Source organism: Sphaerodactylus townsendi, linkage group LG11 (assembly GCF_021028975.2).
Source record: "Sphaerodactylus townsendi isolate TG3544 linkage group LG11, MPM_Stown_v2.3, whole genome shotgun sequence".
Classification (NCBI taxonomy): Eukaryota; Metazoa; Chordata; class Lepidosauria; order Squamata; family Sphaerodactylidae; genus Sphaerodactylus; species Sphaerodactylus townsendi.
In genome coordinates, this window is record NC_059435.1 from 76,358,111 (window position 1) to 76,375,482 (window position 17,372).

Here is a 17,372-nt window from a genome sequence, read left to right on the forward strand (position 1 = left end):
TTTCTTCTGAGCTCAGTTCTCTGTGGTTTCTTGACGGATATTCAAGAGTGCACATGAGACATACCTGTTCCTGGGTGTTTCTCCAGAACAGAAGTGCCTTCTGGATCAGGATTGAAGCTTCCTTGTTTGGGGATTCTAGAAAGAATCGCAGACGCCAACAAGCCCTTTGGAGTTAGTGAGAAACTGGTCAAGAGACCCCCGAGATACTTTCTGGCCACCCAAGCTCTGCAAATTGTGCAAGCAAAGTACACTGTTGTTCAGTGTTGGGATCCAAAAATGTTAGTAACAGGTTCCCATGGTGGTGGGATTCAAACTGTGGCGTAGCGCCAATGGGGCTGGGCTTGGCACGACGGGGGCGTGGGCGGGCATTCCGGGGGCGGGGCATTCCTGGGCGGGGTTGTGGCAAGGACGCAGCCGCTGCGCCGGTCCTTGGGCGGGAAACGAATGCACGCAGGCGCAGGCTGCCACACACGCCGGTGCACCTCCTGCTAGACTGCTTCAAGTTCTGCGCGCTACTGCTGAGAAGAGGGGCGTAACTAAGGCAAAAATCACGTGGCAAAATCACGTGGCAAAATCACCAAAATCACTGAGCTGTGGAGGCTTATCTGGGGAATTCAGATTAGCCTGTACACTCCCACACACGCCAGCTGGGTGACCTTGGGCTAGTCACAGTTCTTCGGAGCTCTCTCAGCCCCACCCACCTCACAGGGTGTTTGTTGTGACAGGGGAAGGGCAAGGAGATTGTAAGCCCCTTTGAGTCTCCTGCAGGAGAGAAAGGGGGGATATAAATCCAAACTCTTCTTCTTCTTCTTCTTCAGTTAGTAACCCACTCTCGGCACACACAAATAATTAGTCACCTACTCTCGGGAACCTGTGAGAACCTGCTGGATCCCACCTCTGCTGTTGTTGCAGGCTTCCCTTGGTCTTGGTCTTGGTCTTGGAGAGTTCTGCCAGGCATCAAAGTGTGCTTGCTTGCTCACTTTGCTGCAGGGTGGATTTGATTTAAATCAAATTGACTTAAATCACAATTTAAATCACTTGTCAGCAAGACTTTATTTCCATTGTGGTTTTCTGAAGAAAGACTCATTCTTGCTGGTGTAATCTTAATATTTTCAACAAGATGAAGGTTTCATTTTTGAAATCATGCCTGCTTGACCCTATGTAGGTAGAGGGACTTCATTAAAATATTCCCAGACTTGGTCTCTTTTATGACCTGCTGCCTTATTTCTCAAGAACAGAAGTGGCGTAGTGGCTAAGCAGCAGTGGCATAGTGGCTAAGAGCAGTGGCTAAGAGCAGGTGCACTCTGATCTGGAGGAACCGGGTTTGATTCCCAGCTCTGCCACCTGAGCCGTGGAGGCTTATCTGGGGAATTCAGATTAGCCTGTGCACTCCCACACACACCAGCTGGGTGACCTTGGGCTAGTCACAGTTCTTCTGAGCTCTCTCAGCCCCACTCACCTCACAGGGTGTTTGTTGTGAGGGGGGAAGGGCAAGGAGATTGTAAGCCCCTTTGAGTCTCCTGCAGGAGAGAAAGGGGGGATATAAATCCAAACTCCTCCTCCTCCTCCTCCTCCTCCTCTTCTTCTTCTTCTTCTTCTTCTTCTTCTTCTTCTTCTTCTTCTTCTTTTTTCATGATGAATAACCTTTGGACTATAATGGACTAAATAGACTATGGACTAAATAGACTTTGGACTAAATAGAAAACTATTTAATGTTTTTTTCCATCAAGAGGCCTTTTAATTAAAAAATCTCATTTAAATTTTTAAAATCCAATTTTTTATTCTTTTATTGAATTTTATCCACCCTGCTTAATTGCTCGAAGTTTGACCGACCTTTTAACATCCCATAGCAGCCTTTTATAAAGTCAGACTGTTGATGCCATCCCTGTTATCCCCTCTGAGGGCCCGGCCAGAATTGTTTACTTAAAAGGGGGAGAGGATATTTCAACAACCGATACATAATCCAGTGTGCTTCCACACAGATGTTTAGCTCCTTCTTGGCTTCCTTACGCCACTGCTGTTTTCTGGAGGATCCATGTTGCGTTGCCCTCCATTCGTCCTGCTTCCGAGTTCCCCTGTTTTGTTGTGACCTTTTCCTTACCTAGTTTAGTACAGTCATGGGGGGGGGGGGGGGGGGGGACTGCAGCCAAAGTGCTTTTGATTACCATATGGCTAGAGAAATGTCCCTTTTTGTAGCCCTGCCACATCTACGTTGTTTTCCTTTTCTCAACTCCCACAACTACCATTCTCTCACCCCAAGAACTTTGTAAAAAAATAAAATGGGATATTGAGACATCCCTATGATGTTATACCAGCATGACAGTCTGTTGCAATAATGTGCTTGCTTCTGGCTCTCCTTTTTAAAAAGGTAATGCTCTAGTCCAGGGGTCTGCAACCTGTGGCTCTCCAGATGTTCATGGATTACAATTCCCATCAGCCCCTGCCAGCATGGCCAATTGGGCTGATGGGATTTGTAGTCCATGAACATCTGGAGAGCCACAGGTTGCAGACCCCTTCTCTAGTCCTTATGATAGCGCAGTTATAAGGGGAAACATATAGGCTGCACATTTCCCCTTATAACTCTGCATCTACGAAGGCTGGAAACTTAATATATTGTTGTTGCTGTTGTTGCAATAGACTGCTGTACTGTTTGGTCGAAGGCTTTCACAGCCAGATTCAACTGGTTGTGGTGGGTTTTCCGGGCTGTGTGGCCATGGTCTGGTGGATCTTGTTCCTAACGTTTCGCCGGCATCTGTGGCCGGCATCTTCAGAGGTGTATCACAGAGGGAAGTCTGTTGTAATGTTGTGCAGTTATAGGGATCTTGTGATTCTAGATTTTAAAAAAAATTAGTCCTGTGGTGGAGACAGTATAGGGGGAAATGGTACTGTACATGGCTGTTGTTTCTTTGAACGTCTGCCGCTGCTTTTGCAGTGCCCGTGAGAGCCCCACAGAATTGTCTCTGTGTGGAAGCACTCGTAGCAGAATTACAGAATGCCCTTGGCCCGCCTCCTGTTTGAAACCTCTCTGCCAGATATCTGTCAGCCTCATTTGTGCAGAGAAGGATAAAAATGTTTTGAATAATAAATCTGGGCTGCCATCCAGGAGTTACAGGCAGGAAAGTACTTCTGTCCTCCCAAGAAGCAGGCTGCCCGGTATTTCCCCCTCCACTTCTGATGCTTCCCTGGTAACGCTTGGAGATTCCCTTGACATTTAAGAGTAATGTTTGTGGGGAGGGGGCTCAGGTGGGAAGGGGGAGGCCGAGAATCCTGTATCCTGGCTCTTTCTGAGAAGACTCTTAAAGAGTGGCAACAGCCCTAGGGAACTTGGTAGTGACGAAACTTGAACTCGGCATGTCGAAAATTCGAAAATGATTGAATTTGAAAATTCGAATGCCGAAAATTCAGAAAATGCCTGATTTGACTCTTCAGGCATGTCTCTCTCTCTCTCTCTCTCTCTCTCTCTCTCTCTCTCTCTCTCTCTCTCTCTCTCACACACACACACACACACACACACACACACACACACACACACACACGGAACAAAAAAAGAAACAATTATTTGTTTGCGGATTTGCACAGAGTTGAGGGTGTTTGAGTCTGAGAACATCTCTGGAGCCAGCAAAGAGTCCTGGTTTGGGGAGGGGAGAGGGGAAGGCTGCCGAGTGTTATCCAAGCTGACCTCTAAAATAAAACTTGCGCACCCATGTCCCACCAACATGCTTCTGACACATGTTCAGCTCGTTGTCCCTTTTGTGTGTTCAGTGACGTCAAGTTGCTTCCGAGAGCCCGCATGGTGTAGTGGTCAAGAGTGGTGGACTATGATCTGGAGAACTGAGTTCGATTCCCCACTCCTTCACATGAGCGGCGGACTCTTATCTGGGGAACTGGGCTCAATTCTGCACTCCTCTGCATGACGTCTGCGGGGTGACCTTGGGCCAGTCACAGTTCTTTCAGAACTCTCTCAGCCCCACCTGCCTCACATGGTGTCTGTTGTGGGGAGAGGAAGGGAAGGAGTTTCGGTATAAATCCAAACTCTCCTTCTTGTATGAATTAATGGGTGAGCTGGCTTGCTGCTGGGTGAGATTTCGCGTTCTGACCGTCTTCTCATTTCTTCCTTTTCCAGAAAGACTTGGCGTACCTGCAGCAATGGCTGGAAACATTTGTCGCAAATTTTGAGAAGATCATCGCTGTGCACTCGCTGGATCCAAGGAGGTAAATGTTTCTCCTGCAGGGCTGGCCCAGCTGGTAGAGTTGAACTCAGTGGTGGGATCCAAAAATTTTAGTAACAGGTTCCCATGGTGATAGGATTCAAACTGGCGTAGCGCCAATGGGGCTGGGTGGGGCATGACAGGGGCGTGGCCAGGCATTCCGGGGGCAGGGCATTGCTGGGAAAGGGCTGTGGCAAGGACGCAGCCACTGCGCTGGTCCTTGGGTGGGGAAACGAATGCACGCAGGTGCAGGCTGCCACGCACACCGGTGCACCTCCTGCTAGACTGCTTCAAGTTCTGCGCGCTACTGCTGAGAGGAGGGGCGTAACTAAGGCAAAAATCATGTGGCAAAATCACCCATTAGTAACCCCCTCTCGGCACACACAAATAATGAGTAACCTACTCTCGGGAACCTGTGAGAACCTGCTGGATCCCACCTCTGGTTGAACTCTTACCTTAATGGGAGAGGGCGGCAGAATTCACAAGACTCCATGTCTGAAGCAGCACACTTGTCCATATTTTTTTACAGATATTGCGTTGTCCCTGGGCATGATGGCACAATCCACCCCACATATGCCAGGTCATGGATGCATGACTGGACTCAGTCAAAGATCCATCAGGGAAGCTCACCCCTAAAAAGTCTCATTTACTCAACACTGCAAGGGGTCAGAAAGTGCTTTCAGTTTCCTTCCATTCCACTTTCAATAGCGGGCGGGGAGAGAGGTTGCCCCTTTCCTCAGGCTTTGCATATCTTTCCAAGACAGGGGCATGCTGGCAGAAAATGGCGCCCGGGGCCATTTTCTGCCCCCCAGTGCCCCCCAGTGCCCAGCCCCATTTACGGCAGCCTGGCTCCCTACACATCGCTAGAGGCCTGGAAGTTGGTGCTCCCTGCCCAGGCCGAACTCCCAGGCCCCCGATGGCGTGTAGGGAGCTGCGCTGCTGTAAGTAAGGAGCAGCAGTGGCATAGGAGGTTAAGAGCTCGTGTATCTAATCTGGAGGAACCGGGTTTGATTCCCCGCTCCGCCACCTGAGCTGTGGAGGTTTATCTGGGGAATTCAGTTTAGCCTGTGCACTCCCACCCACACCAGCTGGGTGACCTTGGGCTAGTCACAGCTTCTCGGAGCCCTCTCAGCCCCACCCACCTCACAGGGTGTTTGTTGTGAGGGGGGAAGGGCAAGGAGATTGTCAGCCCCTTTGAGTCTCCCACAGGAGAGGAAGGGGGATATAAATCCAAACTCTTCTTCTTCTTCTTCTTCTTCTTCTTCTTCTTCTTCTTCTTCTTCAAGGAGAGACTCCTCCACATGTGTGGCGAGCAAATGACTGCCGGAGAGGCACATTCCTTCACACGGGGAATCGTGAAGGTGATTGGTGATCTCTTCTTTTTTCATTCTTTGGCAAAAGGGGCACCTTGGGAAAGGGCCCAGACTGGGGTATTGTGGGTTTTCCGGGTTGTATGGCCGTGTTCCAGTAGCCTTTTCTCCTGACGCTCCGCCTGCATCTGTGGCTGGCATCTTCAGAGGTTCACGGCCGCACAACCTGGAAAACTCACAACACCCCAGTGATTCCAGCTGTGGAAGCCTTCGATAATACAGAGCCAAGACTCTTTGCACAGGTGAAGTGTTCAGATCATGGCTCTTCCAGAGTGGTGTGAGAGACTGCGTAGTGTAGTGGTTAAGAGCAGGTAGACTTTAATCTGGAGAACTGGGTTTGATTCCCCACTCCTCCACATAAGTGGCAGACTCTTATCTGGTTTGAACCAGGTTTTGTTTCCGCACTCCTACATTCCTTCTGGGTGACCCTGGGCCAGTCCCAGTTCTCTCAGAACGCTCTCAGCCCCACCTGCCTCACAAAGTGTCTGTTGTGGGGAGAGGAAGGGAAAGGAGCTTGTCAGCCACCTTGAGTCTCCTTACAGGAGAGAAAGGCGGGATATAAATCCAAAACCTTCCAACTCTTTTTTTCTGAGAACCTGGTGGCGACTGCCGAAATTGCCAGACTGGCAGCAAAAGGCGCCATGCACAATTGTGGGCGCCGCAATGAGCTTTCCCTCCGGTTGAATGTGTACATGCCCACGTGAGGGATATTAGCATGGTGGAAAGGGTGAGCCCGCTCTTAGCGGTTGTTTTTCCCAAGTCACAGCGAAAAATCTCCCTGTGCGGTTCCCGTGTTTGTCCTTCAAATGCCGAACATGCCCGTTTGGTTTTTGAAATCGCTCTCTCTCGCTCCGCATCGCACATGAATGTCATTCGCAAGTGATTCATTCCAGAAATGCGGTCGGACCACTTGTGCAAACGGCTGTGGAAAACTGGAGGCGCCGGCTCGTAAACTTTTAGGAAAGGAGCAAGCAGAGGTGAAAATGCCAGGCTGCCAGATGTTTGTCGTGAAGGCCAATAATCCCAGGCCATGTAGTATCCCTCCATCTTTGAACATTCTCCTATTTTGGATTTTTAAAAAAGTAATATACATAGCAATAAGTTTTTCTCAGTTATAAAACGTATAGAGAATTATGGGCTAGAGCCGTGGTGGTGAACCTTTGGCACTCCAGATGTTATGGACTACAATTCCCATCAGCCCCTGTCAGCTTGGAATTGTAGTCCATAACATCTGGAGTGCCAAAGGTTCGCCACCCCTGGGCTAGAGGGGTCTGCAACCTGCAGCTCTCCAGATGTCCATGGACTACAATTCCCATCAGCCACTGCCAGCATGGCCAATTGGACTACAATTCCCATCAGCCACTGCCAGCATGGCCAATTGGCCTACAATTCCCATCAGCCACTGCCAGCATGGCCAATTGGCCTACAATTCCCATCAGCCACTGCCAGCATGGCCAATTGGCCTACAATTCCCATCAGCTGGGGTGGGGGGGGGGGGGGGTGGGGGGGGGGGGGGGTGGGGGGGGGGGGGGGTGGGGGGGGGGGGGGGTGGGGGGGGGGGGGGGTGGGGGGGGGGGGGGGTGGGGGGGGGGGGGGGTGGGGGGGGGGGGGGGTGGGGGGGGGGGGGGGTGGGGGGGGGGGGGGGTGGGGGGGGGGGGGGGTGGGGGGGGGGGGGGGTGGGGGGGGGGGGGGGTGGGGGGGGGGGGGGGTGGGGGGGGGGGGGGGTGGGGGGGGGGGGGGGTGGGGGGGGGGGGGGGTGGGGGGGGGGGGGGGTGGGGGGGGGGGGGGGTGGGGGGGGGGGGGGGTGGGGGGGGGGGGGGGTGGGGGGGGGGGGGGGTGGGGGGGGGGGGGGGTGGGGGGGGGGGGGGGTGGGGGGGGGGGGGGGTGGGGGGGGGGGGGGGTGGGGGGGGGGGGGGGTGGGGGGGGGGGGGGGTGGGGGGGGGGGGGGGTGGGGGGGGGGGGGGGTGGGGGGGGGGGGGGGTGGGGGGGGGGGGGGGTGGGGGGGGGGGGGGGTGGGGGGGGGGGGGGGTGGGGGGGGGGGGGGGTGGGGGGGGGGGGGGGTGGGGGGGGGGGGGGGTGGGGGGGGGGGGGGGTGGGGGGGGGGGGGGGTGGGGGGGGGGGGGGGTGGGGGGGGGGGGGGGTGGGGGGGGGGGGGGGTGGGGGGGGGGGGGGGTGGGGGGGGGGGGGGGTGGGGGGGGGGGGGGGTGGGGGGGGGGGGGGGTGGGGGGGGGGGGGGGTGGGGGGGGGGGGGGGTGGGGGGGGGGGGGGGTGGGGGGGGGGGGGGGTGGGGGGGGGGGGGGGTGGGGGGGGGGGGGGGTGGGGGGGGGGGGGGGTGGGGGGGGGGGGGGGTGGGGGGGGGGGGGGGTGGGGGGGGGGGGGGGTGGGGGGGGGGGGGGGTGGGGGGGGGGGGGGGTGGGGGGGGGGGGGGGTGGGGGGGGGGGGGGGTGGGGGGGGGGGGGGGTGGGGGGGGGGGGGGGTGGGGGGGGGGGGGGGTGGGGGGGGGGGGGGGTGGGGGGGGGGGGGGGTGGGGGGGGGGGGGGGTGGGGGGGGGGGGGGGTGGGGGGGGGGGGGGGTGGGGGGGGGGGGGGGTGGGGGGGGGGGGGGGTGGGGGGGGGGGGGGGTGGGGGGGGGGGGGGGTGGGGGGGGGGGGGGGTGGGGGGGGGGGGGGGTGGGGGGGGGGGGGGGTGGGGGGGGGGGGGGGTGGGGGGGGGGGGGGGTGGGGGGGGGGGGGGGTGGGGGGGGGGGGGGGTGGGGGGGGGGGGGGGTGGGGGGGGGGGGGGGTGGGGGGGGGGGGGGGTGGGGGGGGGGGGGGGTGGGGGGGGGGGGGGGTGGGGGGGGGGGGGGGTGGGGGGGGGGGGGGGTGGGGGGGGGGGGGGGTGGGGGGGGGGGGGGGTGGGGGGGGGGGGGGGTGGGGGGGGGGGGGGGTGGGGGGGGGGGGGGGTGGGGGGGGGGGGGGGTGGGGGGGGGGGGGGGTGGGGGGGGGGGGGGGTGGGGGGGGGGGGGGGTGGGGGGGGGGGGGGGTGGGGGGGGGGGGGGGTGGGGGGGGGGGGGGGTGGGGGGGGGGGGGGGTGGGGGGGGGGGGGGGTGGGGGGGGGGGGGGGTGGGGGGGGGGGGGGGTGGGGGGGGGGGGGGGTGGGGGGGGGGGGGGGTGGGGGGGGGGGGGGGTGGGGGGGGGGGGGGGTGGGGGGGGGGGGGGGTGGGGGGGGGGGGGGGTGGGGGGGGGGGGGGGTGGGGGGGGGGGGGGGTGGGGGGGGGGGGGGGTGGGGGGGGGGGGGGGTGGGGGGGGGGGGGGGTGGGGGGGGGGGGGGGTGGGGGGGGGGGGGGGTGGGGGGGGGGGGGGGTGGGGGGGGGGGGGGGTGGGGGGGGGGGGGGGTGGGGGGGGGGGGGGGTGGGGGGGGGGGGGGGTGGGGGGGGGGGGGGGTGGGGGGGGGGGGGGGTGGGGGGGGGGGGGGGTGGGGGGGGGGGGGGGTGGGGGGGGGGGGGGGTGGGGGGGGGGGGGGGTGGGGGGGGGGGGGGGTGGGGGGGGGGGGGGGTGGGGGGGGGGGGGGGTGGGGGGGGGGGGGGGTGGGGGGGGGGGGGGGTGGGGGGGGGGGGGGGTGGGGGGGGGGGGGGGTGGGGGGGGGGGGGGGTGGGGGGGGGGGGGGGTGGGGGGGGGGGGGGGTGGGGGGGGGGGGGGGTGGGGGGGGGGGGGGGTGGGGGGGGGGGGGGGTGGGGGGGGGGGGGGGTGGGGGGGGGGGGGGGTGGGGGGGGGGGGGGGTGGGGGGGGGGGGGGGTGGGGGGGGGGGGGGGTGGGGGGGGGGGGGGGTGGGGGGGGGGGGGGGTGGGGGGGGGGGGGGGTGGGGGGGGGGGGGGGTGGGGGGGGGGGGGGGTGGGGGGGGGGGGGGGTGGGGGGGGGGGGGGGTGGGGGGGGGGGGGGGTGGGGGGGGGGGGGGGTGGGGGGGGGGGGGGGTGGGGGGGGGGGGGGGTGGGGGGGGGGGGGGGTGGGGGGGGGGGGGGGTGGGGGGGGGGGGGGGTGGGGGGGGGGGGGGGTGGGGGGGGGGGGGGGTGGGGGGGGGGGGGGGTGGGGGGGGGGGGGGGTGGGGGGGGGGGGGGGTGGGGGGGGGGGGGGGTGGGGGGGGGGGGGGGTGGGGGGGGGGGGGGGTGGGGGGGGGGGGGGGTGGGGGGGGGGGGGGGTGGGGGGGGGGGGGGGTGGGGGGGGGGGGGGGTGGGGGGGGGGGGGGGTGGGGGGGGGGGGGGGTGGGGGGGGGGGGGGGTGGGGGGGGGGGGGGGTGGGGGGGGGGGGGGGTGGGGGGGGGGGGGGGTGGGGGGGGGGGGGGGTGGGGGGGGGGGGGGGTGGGGGGGGGGGGGGGTGGGGGGGGGGGGGGGTGGGGGGGGGGGGGGGTGGGGGGGGGGGGGGGTGGGGGGGGGGGGGGGTGGGGGGGGGGGGGGGTGGGGGGGGGGGGGGGTGGGGGGGGGGGGGGGTGGGGGGGGGGGGGGGTGGGGGGGGGGGGGGGTGGGGGGGGGGGGGGGTGGGGGGGGGGGGGGGTGGGGGGGGGGGGGGGTGGGGGGGGGGGGGGGTGGGGGGGGGGGGGGGTGGGGGGGGGGGGGGGTGGGGGGGGGGGGGGGTGGGGGGGGGGGGGGGTGGGGGGGGGGGGGGGTGGGGGGGGGGGGGGGTGGGGGGGGGGGGGGGTGGGGGGGGGGGGGGGTGGGGGGGGGGGGGGGTGGGGGGGGGGGGGGGTGGGGGGGGGGGGGGGTGGGGGGGGGGGGGGGTGGGGGGGGGGGGGGGTGGGGGGGGGGGGGGGTGGGGGGGGGGGGGGGTGGGGGGGGGGGGGGGTGGGGGGGGGGGGGGGTGGGGGGGGGGGGGGGTGGGGGGGGGGGGGGGTGGGGGGGGGGGGGGGTGGGGGGGGGGGGGGGTGGGGGGGGGGGGGGGTGGGGGGGGGGGGGGGTGGGGGGGGGGGGGGGTGGGGGGGGGGGGGGGTGGGGGGGGGGGGGGGTGGGGGGGGGGGGGGGTGGGGGGGGGGGGGGGTGGGGGGGGGGGGGGGTGGGGGGGGGGGGGGGTGGGGGGGGGGGGGGGTGGGGGGGGGGGGGGGTGGGGGGGGGGGGGGGTGGGGGGGGGGGGGGGTGGGGGGGGGGGGGGGTGGGGGGGGGGGGGGGTGGGGGGGGGGGGGGGTGGGGGGGGGGGGGGGTGGGGGGGGGGGGGGGTGGGGGGGGGGGGGGGTGGGGGGGGGGGGGGGTGGGGGGGGGGGGGGGTGGGGGGGGGGGGGGGTGGGGGGGGGGGGGGGTGGGGGGGGGGGGGGGTGGGGGGGGGGGGGGGTGGGGGGGGGGGGGGGTGGGGGGGGGGGGGGGTGGGGGGGGGGGGGGGTGGGGGGGGGGGGGGGTGGGGGGGGGGGGGGGTGGGGGGGGGGGGGGGTGGGGGGGGGGGGGGGTGGGGGGGGGGGGGGGTGGGGGGGGGGGGGGGTGGGGGGGGGGGGGGGTGGGGGGGGGGGGGGGTGGGGGGGGGGGGGGGTGGGGGGGGGGGGGGGTGGGGGGGGGGGGGGGTGGGGGGGGGGGGGGGTGGGGGGGGGGGGGGGTGGGGGGGGGGGGGGGTGGGGGGGGGGGGGGGTGGGGGGGGGGGGGGGTGGGGGGGGGGGGGGGTGGGGGGGGGGGGGGGTGGGGGGGGGGGGGGGTGGGGGGGGGGGGGGGTGGGGGGGGGGGGGGGTGGGGGGGGGGGGGGGTGGGGGGGGGGGGGGGTGGGGGGGGGGGGGGGTGGGGGGGGGGGGGGGTGGGGGGGGGGGGGGGTGGGGGGGGGGGGGGGTGGGGGGGGGGGGGGGTGGGGGGGGGGGGGGGTGGGGGGGGGGGGGGGTGGGGGGGGGGGGGGGTGGGGGGGGGGGGGGGTGGGGGGGGGGGGGGGTGGGGGGGGGGGGGGGTGGGGGGGGGGGGGGGTGGGGGGGGGGGGGGGTGGGGGGGGGGGGGGGTGGGGGGGGGGGGGGGTGGGGGGGGGGGGGGGTGGGGGGGGGGGGGGGTGGGGGGGGGGGGGGGTGGGGGGGGGGGGGGGTGGGGGGGGGGGGGGGTGGGGGGGGGGGGGGGTGGGGGGGGGGGGGGGTGGGGGGGGGGGGGGGTGGGGGGGGGGGGGGGTGGGGGGGGGGGGGGGTGGGGGGGGGGGGGGGTGGGGGGGGGGGGGGGTGGGGGGGGGGGGGGGTGGGGGGGGGGGGGGGTGGGGGGGGGGGGGGGTGGGGGGGGGGGGGGGGGGGGCGCGGGGTGGTTGGGGGGAGGGGGGGGTGGGAGGGGGTGAGGGGGGGGGGGGGGGGGGGTGGGGGTGGGGGGGGGTGGGGGGGGGGGGGGGGGGGGGGGGGGGGGGGGGGGGGGGGGGGGGGGGGGAGGGGGGGGGGCGCGGGGGGGGGGGGGGGGGGGGGGGGGGGGGGGGGGGGGGGGGGGGGGGTGGGGGGGGGGGGGGGGTGGGGGGGGGGGGGGGGGGGGGGGGGGGGGGGGGGGGGGGGGGGGGGGGGGGGGGGGGGGGGGGTGGATTTAACATCACACTTCAAGGTCCTGTTCAGGTTGCATTTTCAAGTCCTTATATTTACAGTCTGCTGATAGTGTCAAGTCCAATTCTTCTTTGCAAGTGGGTTGGCTCCTGAAGACTCCAAGGGCTTGGTGAACGGGATTCGACATGATGAAGGTTTCCAGGAGAACTCTCACCCAGTACAACCACAAAAAACCCTGAAACAATAAACTCCAACATTTACAACATAGCAAAAATAAACAACTACCTTCCCAGTAGTTCCCAACAATATTGCAGTTACCTTAACAAGGTGTTAAGGGCTTATACAACCAAGGTCCGAGTCTGGTAGCCTTGTCTCCTCCAAACTACATGAGCTCTGCAGCTTTGAGTCTCCACCCCTTTCCGGGTCAACCCATTCTGAGCATGGGGGTTACACACACACACACACGTGAATGAGAAGCACAACTTTTTTTTCTTTTAAGAGCAAGGTTTAAGCCATTATGACTATAAAAGTACCTGCAATTTTTTTCCTGCAGTCGCCATATTTGTCCCGAGAAGCAAAACAAGGCCGGAGTCCCAGTAGCTCCTTAAAGGTTCTGTGATAAATATTTATCCTGGCATGCCCTTTTGTGAGTCAGAGTTCATTGCCCCAAATCCACTGAGGTGTACAACCAGTCTGTATTTTTACAGTCACAAGAGAAAGGCACGGAGGTGTTAGAGAAAGAGGCTGGTATAAACAAAGAGTAACCGGTTCATTTAGCATGGGTGTTAGGTACTTCTGGCTGTTGTTAGATAGTTCAGACGTAAAATCTAGTTCAGAATGAAGATACAAATAAACAACAGGAAACCACAAATGTATAGCTGTAGTAATTTACATCTGTGTGGTGTGGGAAATGCAAAATATTAGCACCCATAGAGATTAGAAATGTGAGGTTCAAAACGTGGCCGAGAGATGATGCTAAACTTCCCGATGTATGTGAAGTCTTCAATTTCCCGTTGCATTCTCCCTTTTAAATTCTTCTGTGGGCGAATAGTGACTTTAAGGTGGAGTGCCAGAACGGAAGTTGAAAATGTTCACCCCTCTGGTTTCTGGATGTTGTGGTTCTTATAGTCAGATTTGTGTACATTTTTATAGTCAGATTTGTGTACATTCCTCTGAAGAGGCCAGCCACAGATGCAGGTGAAACGTCAGGAGAGAATGCTGCTAGAACACGGCCAGACAGCCCGGAAACCACACAGCACCCCATTTTATAGAGGAAATCTCCCTCTGTCTTCTGCTTTTGAAGGCTCTGAGTTTTGTGTTGGCTCTTCTCCTTTCCAACACCATTGTTGGAGCAGAAGAAGACCCAGATGCACTGGCGTAATGCCCATTGGGCAAGGTGGGCAGCTGCCCAGGGCATCACCTTGTGGGGGGCACCAAAATGCTGGGTTTGTTTTTGGGGTATTTTAGTGGTTTTCCATTCTTGGCCTGCAGGGGGCGGAGTTTTTAGGCTAGCGGCACCAAAATTTCAGGGTATCATCTGGAGATGATGGCACCCCTCAAGTTTGGTGCAGTTTGGTGCAGGGGGTCCAAAGTTATGGACCCTCAAAGGGTAGCCCCCATCTCCTTAGCAAAGAATGGGGGATGGGGCACCCCCTTTGAGGGTCCATAACTTTGGACCCTCTAAACCAAACTGAACCAAAATTTGGGGGTACCATAAGGACAGTTTCCAGATGATACCCTGAAATTTTGGTGCCGATACATCCAAAAATGCGCCCCCTGCAGGAACACCCCAGAAATTTGCCCAAGAATCTTTGTTCTGCATTGAGTTTTCTGTATTGCTGTCCATGGGGGTTGCAGGCTAAAGGGGGGGGGGGACATTTCTGAAGGCACAGTCTCAAAACTTTCAGGGTCTCATCATGAGACTGCCCTGATGATACCCCCCAGGTTTGGTGCAGTTTGGTTCAGGGGGGCCAAAGTTATGGACCCTCAAAACTATAGCCCCCATCTCCTATTAGCTCCCATTTGAAACAATGGGGGATGGGGCACCCCCTTTGGGAGTCCATAACTTTGGACTCCTTGAGCCAAACCTCACAAAACTTGGGGAGTAGCATAAGGACAGTCTCCTGACGATATGCTGAAATTATGGTGCTGATATGTCTAAAAAGGCACCGCCTGCAGCCACCAATGTCCTGGTGCAAAAAAAATTTGGTTGGGGTGGAGTGGCCGCCCATGGGGGGGGGGGGGCATCCAACTCAGGTTTTGCCCAGGGCTACAGTTTGCCCAGGGCTGCCTCGTTAAGCCCCTGCCCAGATGTGTCGCAAGGCTAAACCTTTGTTCTGTGGAAGTGTCTCGAACAGCTGGCATCTCCCAGAGTGTCTCTTTAAAGCAGACAAGTTTCTAGCTCTTATGATTACAAAGGCCATATCTTATGATTTCCGAAGTCTGAACAAGACATTCAGGGTTTGGGTCACAGGTCTGGCTTTGTCCTTGTGCCAGTTGCAGGTGGCTTTTTTCTCTGTTATCCCCATTTATATAAACTCACACTTGTAAGCAAGATTCCTTCATGCAAAGATTTGAGGGACTTTTTAAAAACAGAGTGTGTTTTGAATAGTTATCTAAGGCTCATTCCGCACATGCAGAATAATGCACTTTCAAACTGCTTTCAGTGCTCTTTGAAGCTGTGCGGAATAGCAAAATCCGCTTGCAAACCGTTGTGAAAGTGGTTTGAAAACACATTATTTTGCATGTGCGGAAGGGGCCCAAGTTTGGTTGTGTGCATCTGGTGGACACACAGGTTCGTTAACGCAACCCAGCTTGTGTTTGCAATCAACGCAGACAGCGTAGGAACTCGATTTGAATCCAGTAGCATCAGAGACCGACCAGAGTTTGGGGGAATGAGGTTTTGGGAATCAGAGATCCCAAAGCACTTTTAAGATGCTGGACTTAAATCTAGGTCTTCTACTGCAAGCTAGACCAGCTACCCACCAGAAACTACTAGTTTTAAAAGATTACTGTTGTTCTTTCTGTTGGAGTTTACTTCACAGAGAAGCAGCTAATACAATAATGAAAAGGGTAAAAGGTAAATGCTTATTAGCAACCACATTTGGGATAGTAAAGAGGGAAAGAGAGAGCAGGCTGCCATCTTGCTAGCTAGGAAGAGTCTCTGCAACTAACTTCTGACCTGAGAGTCTCAGTCTAAGGACAGCCAAGGGGTGACCCAAAAGGATGGAGGGGTCACTAGCTTTACGGCCCCCTCTAGCTGACCACTTGTCCGCCCCCTGCTGGGTCTTCTTCTCAGTTCCTTTGTACATTAGACATAGTCACATCCAACACTTTCTAACACAGTGATGGCAAACCTTTTCGAGACCGAGTGCCCAAACTGCAACCCAAAACCCACTTATTTATTGCAAAGTGCCAACACAGCAATTTAACTAAATACTGAGGTTTTAGTTTAGAAAAAACAGTTGGCTCCGAGGCATGCGTTACTCGGGAGTAAGCTTGGTGGTAGTTGGTGGCTTTGCTTTGAAGCAACCATGCAACTCTTCCAATGGGTGAATCACGACCTGTGGAGGGTTTACTCAGAAGCAAGCCCCATTCCCAGCCACCAAGCTTACTCCCAGGTAAAGGATCGTGCTTTAGTTCTTCACATGAAAATCAGTGGGGTTTAACAGCGCTTAACAGGGTTACCTACACTGCTTCCCCAAAACTAGGTCTTAGGTTTAACGCTAATAATCGAGCCCAGCAGTCCAGGCCAGCCTAGATGTGGAGGGGGGGGACTCTGTGCGTGCCCACAGAGAGGGCTTTGAGTGCCACCTCTGGCACCCGTGCCATAGGTTCGCCACCACTGTTCTAACAGTTCCATTTTGGAAGCACTTGTAGCAAAATGAATAGTTCCTTCAGCCTGATAGTGCAGTCATTGCTGTGTGCGGTTACGATCAAGGAGGCAAATAGACAAGCAGGTTGAGCTTGCGAAGCAAATGAAATGCAGGGATGGGACCAAATAACTAAACCCAGGCTACAAAGTCGTGAAATAATGACAAAAACGGTATATTTAAAGTGCACAGGCAAGTTTTAATTCTAAGTGCCTCCAACAACCCTCGTACACTGAAAACGAGGTAACGTGTGAAGCAGATCCACAAACATTCTCAAAGAAGACAGTACATAATATGGAGTGCAGATAGTCCTTTGACGCCCTCACTGAAGAAAACTATCTTGACACTTTTACAGTCAAATAAATACCTTGCAAGACAGGTTTCCCGGTGTTCTGTTTCGTGGGATAATTCCCACCTCTTCAGCAACGTAGTACAGACCTTGCCCACGGCCTGTTAGGGATCTCTGTCCCGAAACTAATAATTGATGTAATTGCAATCACAGCCATGAAGACGGAACCATTGCAGCCCGACAGAGAGTGGGACCCATCTTGGAATATGTTGTTGTTGTTGTTGTTGTTGTTATACACATAACAACACAGCACAAGTGTCTGGAATTAATCTCTGAATATCGAGTCCTTCCCAAGGACCTAGGATATTAGAGGTATTTGCGTAGAATATGTGCAGTTCCTAGAAGTGCTGCTTTCTGCAGCAGGTGGACTGATGTTCTGTCCAAGTTTAGGCTTTCCAGATGTTTTTCAAGATTTCTTGGGATTCCTCCTAGAGCACCGACTACTAGTGGGATGATGATGATGATGGTGGTGGTGGTGGTGGTGGTGGTGGTTATTATTATTATTATTATTATTATTATTATTATTATTATTATTATTATTTATTGGATTTAATATAACGCCCTATCCCCGAAGGAGATAAGCTAAGCATCCATTATCAATTTCCTGCAAGATTTTTTATTTGACTGTTGATTGTATAAAAGTTACAAGAGAATTCTCTTGTGAGGACGTCAAAGAGGAACATAGCGATAAAACTTGCACGTGCATCATATCAGGGGCGTAATGAGGCAGCCCTGGGCAAACTGTAGCCCTGGGCAAAACCTGAGTTGGATGCCCGCCCCCCCATGGGCGGCCACTCCACCACGATCAAATTTGTTTTGCACCAGGACATTGGTGCCTTCAGGGGGTGCATTTTTAGACATATCAGCACCAAAATTTCAGGGTATCATCTGGAAACTGTCCTTATGGTACCCCCAAAGTTTGGTGCAGTTTTGTTTAGGGGTCCAAAGTTATGGACCCTCAAAGGGGGTACCCAATCCCACATTCTTTGCTAAGGAGATGGGGGCTACCCTTTTGAGGGTCCATAACTTTGGACCCCCTGAACCAAACTGCACCAAACCGTGGGGGTGCCATCATGACAGTCTCCAGATGATACCCTGAAATTTTGGTGATGATACGTCCATGAATGCCCTCC

General features: G+C 61.1%; 1 protein-coding gene across 1 annotated transcript in view; it reads left to right on the forward strand.

The window, feature by feature from the left end:
- Nucleotides 1-17,372, forward strand: part of NBEAL2 (neurobeachin like 2) — a 149,787-nt gene that overhangs the window by 18,736 nt on the left and 113,679 nt on the right. The window contains exon 2 of the mRNA XM_048510517.1: nucleotides 4,124-4,212. Within this exon, the coding sequence (XP_048366474.1) occupies nucleotides 4,124-4,212 (89 nt within the window). The remainder of the gene's footprint in view (nucleotides 1-4,123; nucleotides 4,213-17,372) is intronic.